The sequence below is a fragment of the Triticum urartu genome, chromosome 7A (genome assembly GCF_056163025.1).
Source record: "Triticum urartu cultivar PI428250 chromosome 7A, HENAU_Tu73, whole genome shotgun sequence".
Lineage (NCBI taxonomy): Eukaryota > Viridiplantae > Streptophyta > Magnoliopsida > Poales > Poaceae > Triticum > Triticum urartu.
Window position 1 is genome coordinate 87,265,856 of NC_141879.1, and position 7,732 is coordinate 87,273,587.

Below are 7,732 nucleotides of genomic sequence, written 5' to 3' on the forward strand. Positions count from 1 at the left end.
TACGCCAACCCAACATGTACCTTTGGAGACACCTGTAGAGCTCCTTTATAATCACCCAGTTACGTTGTGACGTTTGGTAGCACACAAAGTGTTCCTCCGGCAAACGGGAGTTGCATAATCTCATAGTCATAGGAACATGTATAAGTCATGAAGAAAGCAATAGCAACATACTAAACGATCGGGTGCTAAGCTAATGGAATGTGTCATGTCAATCAGATCATTCAACTAATGATGTGATCCCGTTAATCAAATAACAACTCTTTGTCCATGGTTAGGAAACATAACCATCTTTGATTAACGAGCTAGTCAAGTAGAGGCATACTAGTGACACTCTGTTTTGTCTATGTATTCACACATGTATTATGTTTCCGGTTAATACAATTCTAGCATGAATAATAAACTTTTATCATGATATATGGAAATAAATAATAACTTTATTATTGCCTCTAAGGCATATTTCCTTCATCCTATACATATTCTAACACGTGCTGGTCGCCGATCTTGCTGCTTAGGGTTGTTGCGGGTTTGATCGGCTCCATATGGGGGAGACAGAGAGAAACGTAGGGGCGTCGACGCGGCGAGGGGGTGGAGAAGAGACCGGAGGAGAGAGTACATCACATATATGTTTTTTTCGTTTTTTCTTCACACTTTTTATTTGGTTTTTGCATGGCTTTTTTCCTATTGTTTATATTTCAAAAAATTGTAAATATGTGTACGAAAAAACACTTTACATTTTTTTGAAATATGTTAATCATGCATTTGCAAGTGTTAAACGTGTATATAAAAATGTTAATCATGTGTACGAAAAATGTTTGTGATTTAACAAGTCTGGCACGTTTAAAAATGTTTACGCAATGTGAAAAATGTTTGAGTACTTTTAAAAATACACCCATGAGTTTAAAAAATGTGTTTGTGACATTTGCAAAAAAAAACAATGTAAAAGCAATGTTTTCGTAATGTGAAAAAAAATTGTTTCGTGCCACTAAAAAATGTACGCAGCATTTTAGAGCAAAAATTCAAGCAATTCAAAAAAACATGCGTCACATTTAAAAAAATGTATATACAATGTATATGAATGTTCCTGTAGGTTTAAAAAATGCTTATTTCCAGTAAAAAAATGTTTGTGTAGTTTATAAAAATTCTTATTGACACTAAAACAATATACAGTATGTATTTGAAAAATATTACCGTCTATCCAAAAAGGTGTTCAAAACATGTATTTAAAAAATGTACATCATCTACTTGAAAATGTTCAAAGTGTAGAAAAACAAAATGTTTCGCGTGTACGCTAAGAATGCACATTGTGTACTCACAAAAGGTAGACATGTGCAAAAAAGGAAACCGGTTAATACCCACGAAGAAACAAACAAGAAAAGCAAAGAAAACCGAGGATTATGAAGAAAATAAAAAAAACAAAAAGAACCAAAGTATAAACGTGGATTAATTAGGGGTGGTTAATTAGAGGCGGGCCCCCTAAAAAACAGGGGGGCGATGATTAGTGTTGATTTGGGTGGGGCCGCCTCCCTCTTGCCTTGCCTAGCCTTTGCATGTGTGTGCGCTGGAAGTCTCACCCGGTGGGACTTGATGAAAAGACTTGTCGGCTGATTAGTTGTGCTGGACTAGATCGCCCGTTGTAGCGGCCGATCGCTAGGAAGTCGTTTCGGCAACACTGATCGTACAATCACGTCACGTCGTCTTATGTTATTATTTTTAGCATCAGTACAGATACAAGCGCTCATATACATGTACATATACTCACTTCTATGAACGTACACACGCACACCCTACCTTCTAGGAGCACCTCCGAGTGACTGAGCCATCATATTATCTTAAGATTTACGAAGTCACTGTAGGCGCCTCGTCGTCAATGAAAACGTCTCCTCTCACTGACAGCGCATCGTCGGAAATCCTGAAATAAATCCAGGAATAATGCGAGCATCAGGATTTGAACCTTGATGGGTTAGGGATACCACTGTCCACCTCACCAACTCAATCACAGGTATGTTTTAGTACAAGTACTGTTTCGTGCTTCGGACTCGACTTCAGTGACCGTTGGTATATTTATTTTGGATTATTATTTGAGTCAACTTTTTTTAGATGAATTATTTTTGAGTCAAACTTGGTGGGGATGCCGTGATGGCCCGCCAGTCGGCGGCAGCCCACGAGGTGAGACCGGCCTGGCCCGTAAAGTAACACGGGCAACCCAACCCACCACCTACGTCGTCGTCTCCGCCGCCTTGCTCTATCCATCCGTCGGCGATGCAGGCCGCCGTCGCCTTGAGCCAGAGCCAGGCGTCCCTTCTCGTCCGGCGGCTCCCAAGGCCTTACCACTACGCGTACGTATCCGCCACTCGATTCCTCTCGCCTCAATTCCATGGCTCCATCTCTGCCTTTTTGACCCCTGCATCTGCATGTGGTTGGTGGAGGAATTCCGCAGCGGCGGGCCGGACCCGGATGATGGCGTGCTGCTGCTAGCACGACGAGGCGTGTCGCTCCCGCTCCCGCGGCTGCGGCTGCGGCGCGCCTGTTGCTCCGCGAGCCTACCCGTCGGTACCGGCGCCGGCGCCGGCAGTGGTAACAACCCCGGCCCCTTGCTCCACCTCATGTTGGTTTACCATGTTCGTGTTACTTTACCCGTGGCAAGGTAACAAACCCCCCTGGCCGATTGCTTTGTAAGCTAGGCTGGAGAGGGTACCTTTGCAGATTTACCCCCTTCAGGCAAGGGCAAAATTTTCAGATCAGATTATAAATTTTTTGGCAGTGCCAAGATAAGTGGAATCAGTTACTAGGCCAAGGCTAAAATTTGAGATAATATTAAGGAGCACCTGTATATGCTTCAGTTATTAACTGAAAACAAATTCAGTTTTACTGGAATCCCTCCCCCTCGTAGCCTTCTTCTTTCTCCCACCCGCCCTGCCTAACTGCCTTCTGCCCTCCGACGCCTGCCTAACCGCCTAGCGCAGCCGCCACCCCCCGGCCATCGCTGTTAAATAGCAAATGCGATAATAATAATATGGTTTGGTGGTACAAATGTTTCAGTTCATTCGCTAATGCTAGTTATCGGCTTACCGTGGTTAAAAAGAACAATTCCGTGTGTTCATACTTCATAGTTCACGCGCGAAAGAAATTTGCATTTTTTTGAATGATGGAAAATGATGTGGAAATCAGAATCCTGGCCTTCAGGATAGACGGTATATGGGAATACAGGACTGCGTGCAAGTTTGAATAATGGGACCTAATGGGCGGTCCTTCCCTTACAAATGGTGTATGGCTCCCAAATACGGAGATTTCAGTACTAAAACAAGTAGTAGAAGCAATCCGTGCAAGCGGCAGTACCAAGGGTGATTGATGCAATAGGAAGTCACTTCCATGTTTGCCGTATTAATTTACAGTACCGCTGAGTCTCAGCTTGGAAGTTGCCATGCTGCTCTTAATTGTTTGCGGTATCTGTTCTTGACCTGCATATCTGGAATCAAATGCCATTAACCAGACGAGTTTTCTTATTTGTAAGCAAGGTTTGGGAGAATCAAATAGTACCTTTTTGCCATTTTGTTTGTGAGATAATTAAAAGTGTCATAGAAACAAGCAGTCCTGTCCGGTGAAATTAATCAACACATATTCCCTGTCTGTATTGGGCATAAACCAGGCATATCTGCTTAATTCGGTCCTTGCTATGTATCCAGAAACTGGTTGCGAAAAGCTATTGCCTAGCTTCGTTGACCTACCGAGATAAACATAGGTCGATTCTAGGTACGAAATCCACTTTTCATATTGTGAGACATTGAGAACAGAGCCGTCACTCTGTTGATAAGCTGTGCAGGTGCATGTTCGAGTTATCGAGTATCGGACTCCACAAGGCGCCCAGGTTGTTTCTTCTATCAAAAAAAGATGCCGCCAATGCCAAGGGCTCCTGGCTGGTCTTGTTTGTTTTTTTTCTAAATATTGTGACTTTGAATATAATTTCCTTTAATTTTTAATCATTCTGCGTTTCAAGAACCACAGATAGTAAAGTGGATTTGTAAATTATTTTTGTCTTCTACTCCCTCCGTCCCATAATATAAGAGCGTTGTGTCAAAAACGCTCTTATATTATGGGACGGAGGGAGTAGATTTGTTTATCATTAAAAGGCTGCGTACTATAGACCCAAAGTGGCCAGACCCTTCCCCGGACCTTGCTCAAGCGGGAGCTACGTGCACCGGGCTGCCCTAGATTTGTTTATCATTATGTGTTATGTATTGCTGAACCAGTGGTTAAAACAAGAAATTAAATGGTCATTTCATTTATTTAGCTGCAGCAGACTCTTGATGAATTATTATTTGCAAATTTTGCAATTGAAGCCTGTCTTTTGCCCAATTGCTAGTGGTAGAGATTGAATTGTCAAAGTATAGCGTAACTTGTCGTGAATGAACCTGGAACTCGTGCCTTTTATCATTTCCTTGGGTGCTGAATACTTTTCTTGCTCACTGCTCTTATGTCACTTCATGATTTTTTTTCTTTGTAGAGCATGTCCCTGTATTCCCAAGACAAAAAACATGGGATCCTTACAAGCTTCTTGGTGTTGACCATGATGCATCTGAAGAAGAGATCAATAGTGCAAGAAACTTCCTCCTTCAACAATACGCTGGGTATGAAGAAAACGAAGAGGCAATTGAAGGTGCCTATGATAAGATAATGATGAAGAGCTACTCACACCGTAAGAAGTCCAAAATCAACCTGAAAAGGAAATTAATTAAGCAAGTGGAAGAATCCCCATCATGGGTTAAGTCACTGCTTGGACACTTTGAGGTGCCATCGATGGATGTTGTGTCAAAAAGATTTGCTCTTTTTGGATTTATTGCTGGGTGGAGCATCGCAACTTCTGCTGAGACTGGACCTACCTTCCAGGTATATATATGCTTTTAATGATTCTCACAACTGATTCAATAATCCTTTTTTCCTAAGCATTGAACCTGTTAGAGATTACTTACAGCCTAAGACTGTTGTTTATTTCTCTTGCGGCTGGGGATTGGAACCATTAGGCAGAAAATATCCTCGGTTTGCTGCGTGGACTGTCTATGCATTTCCTACAGAGTGTAATGGAACCCAGCTCAGCTCCGCCGAGCCAAAAGAAAAGCACAGAACAGCCGGAGGCGAAGAGTAGAGTATAGCCAAGGGGCTTTCGTCGTCCGTAAAGGACCTAATGGAAGACCGTGCTCCGAAGTGTGCACTTCGAGTTTTGTTTTAAGAACACTTGACCTACCTATAAGATAGATTAAGCCTCCTATTATACCAATTATAGGTCTTGCTGGTTCTAACAATCTTTTTAACATTGATGGTTTTCTCTTGCAGCTTGCACTGGCACTCGTGTCATGCATATACTTTCTCAACGACAAGATGAAAAACCTTGCCAGGGCGTCTGCCACAGGGTTAGTTAGCACCTGCATAGCAACATACGAGTACTCCCTTGGTCGTTATCAGTCGCACACGTATAGGGCTTTTAATCCTCCTCCGTACTTGCAGGCTTGGACTCTTTGCGGGTGGCTGGATAGTAGGTTCGCTGGTAGTCCCAGTGATCCCGGCATTTATTTTCCCGCGTACTTGGTGTCTGGAGCTCCTTACTTCGCTGGTCGCTTATGTATTTCTATTCTTGGGTTGCACTCTCGTCAAGTGAAATCTGTGACACTTGAAACCGTTGTTGTTTCTGCGAGATTTTCTGTTGCCGACGTTGCAACTCCCTTTTGACCCGTGGGTATAGAAGATGACCTTTTGACAAGCCGAAACTTGGCCCACTATTGTTCAGATCCCATGAGGTGTTGTTGTTATCTCTAGTCTAAGCGAGCTTATATTGATCAGTATTGTATTGTATTGTATTGTATTGTTTTGTAGGCAGTTTCTGCAAGCTGCTGCTAGTTCTAGAGTGCTTGGGCATGCTACCGTTGTAACTATAATAAACAGCTGCAGATGTGCTTATCGCTTGTTTGTGCTTGTGATTTCACGGGCGGGCATCCACCGTGTGTTTGTTGTGAGATTTGTTCACCTGTGTTGCAGTGCAGTTGCATCGAAATGTTTTTACTTTGCTACTAATCACATCCCCGCGGATAACGCGGTGATTTCCATCAGCTGCTGTTTGGAGCCGACGTTTTGGTTTCTCATGTACTATGAATATGTGATGCTTGTCGGATATCTTTGCTGTGCCACAGTAGAGAAAAAAAGTTTCACAACAAAACGTCAAGGAGCCTGCCCAAACTTATGCAGTCCAAAAGCAACAGCGTAAAACACTGGCTGATTCACACTCTGAAGCTCGGCCCTGATATTGTGCTTTAGCAAACAGTTATGGTTATATAAGCTCACATATTAAGACTTTGAGGTGCACCCCTATGGTTTCTAAAGTTCAAAAAAAAAACACTCATACTGACAGATTCAGTTCGACAGCGCGCCTTTCAACAACAAATAAGTAACAACGCAAACAACTTTATGCTTGAAATCACAATCAACCAAAGGCGCGTAGCCTTGAATTTCATTATTTCAGCCCATCGAAACTTGGCTAGATGCTAAGGATAAAAAAGAGACACAAAAAAGAAATAAGCGCCCGCTAGGCTTCTTGTCCTCACAGCCGCACTAGGGTTGCCGCCCACGAGACTATTTGACCAGTGAACATTGACTATTCATCCTTGGCATCCAAGCATTGACCGCTGACGATGGCTGTTGACCATTGAATTTTGGGGAAAAAATTATAAAGTTGGAAAAATCATGGAGTTGATTTTTTTTACAATTTTTTTAAAGTTCAAGAATTTGAAAAATGTTCATGAATCCAAATAAATCTTCATTTTAAAAAATGAATAAAAAATATATTCATGAATTTGAAAAGTGTTAACGTCTTTAAAAAATGTTCATGAATTTGAAAAAAGTTCGCATATTTGAAAATGGTCACTAAAAGTGGAAAAAATTCACAATTTTTTTAGAAGTTCAAGATATAAGAAATTTCATAATATTTTTTAAAAAGAAAGAAAAAACAAAACGAAAAAATGATGAAAGAAAGACCATAGAAAACCCAGCCCAAAACCATTGGGAGGAGAGATATTGGACCGCACCATACTTAGATCTTGTGAGCAGGGGGTGTACGCCCTGCGCGAAGACAACATCTCGCTTATGGGGAGTATAGCATGTCTCTCGCCTGAAGAATCCCCCTCCCCATGTAGCTATCACGCCGAGCCATTGTTCGTGTTTTTTTTCGTGTGCTGTGTTTCGCTACCGACACTTGTGGTTTTGTTCAGTCATTGTACTAGTTTTGTCTCATTTTTATTTTTTGATTCTTTTATTATTTTGTTTGGGTTTCTTTGTGTCTTCACTCGCATCTTCGTCGGCTAAGGAGGGCATGTTGCGGTGGCATCATGGCTTATGTTGCAAATGACGGTTCCAAATCTTCGAGTGCTACATGGGCCAAGCACTCGTCGTGCAAACCTTCGCGCACAACAAGATCCATTTGGTAAACCTTTGAGGACAACATGGCCCATGTGGCAAACCTCATCAATTGGATTGGACCAAGCACAACACGAGTCAGATCGAACGACTATCCCATGATGGATCCAACGGCTTGCGAGCCAGTTAATCTATTCAAAAGATCAGCTGGACGGCGCCTAGCCTTGAATTTCTTTTTGAGGGGTTGTCGGGCCTTGATTTACTGCATTTTTGGGTGTGTTTCCAGCCTGAAAATAGCCCGGCCCGGCCCACAAAGAAAAGAAGAAAATTCTAA

General features: G+C 42.2%; 1 protein-coding gene across 1 annotated transcript; it reads left to right on the plus strand.

Annotated features, from left to right (window-relative positions):
- Positions 1 to 2,158: 2,158 nt before the first annotated feature.
- Positions 2,159 to 6,005, plus strand: LOC125521367 (protein CHAPERONE-LIKE PROTEIN OF POR1, chloroplastic). Its single transcript, XM_048686428.2, has 5 exons — positions 2,159 to 2,336; positions 2,438 to 2,574; positions 4,502 to 4,884; positions 5,329 to 5,405; positions 5,500 to 6,005. Exons 1-5 carry the CDS (start codon positions 2,260 to 2,262, stop codon positions 5,648 to 5,650), a joined length of 825 nt encoding a protein of 274 aa, XP_048542385.2. The 5' UTR covers positions 2,159 to 2,259; the 3' UTR covers positions 5,651 to 6,005.
- Positions 6,006 to 7,732: the final 1,727 nt, after the last annotated feature.

Coding starts and splice junctions, on each gene's coding strand:
- LOC125521367 (XM_048686428.2), top strand. CDS start 2,260: ATGCAGGCCGCCGTCGCCTTGAGCCAGAGCCAGGCGTCCCTTCTCGTC. Junction 2,337..2,437: donor CCAAGGCCTTACCACTACGC/GTACGTATCCGC, acceptor GGAATTCCGCAG/CGGCGGGCCGGACCCGGATG. Junction 2,575..4,501: donor CGGCGCCGGCGCCGGCAGTG/GTAACAACCCCG, acceptor TTTTCTTTGTAG/AGCATGTCCCTGTATTCCCA.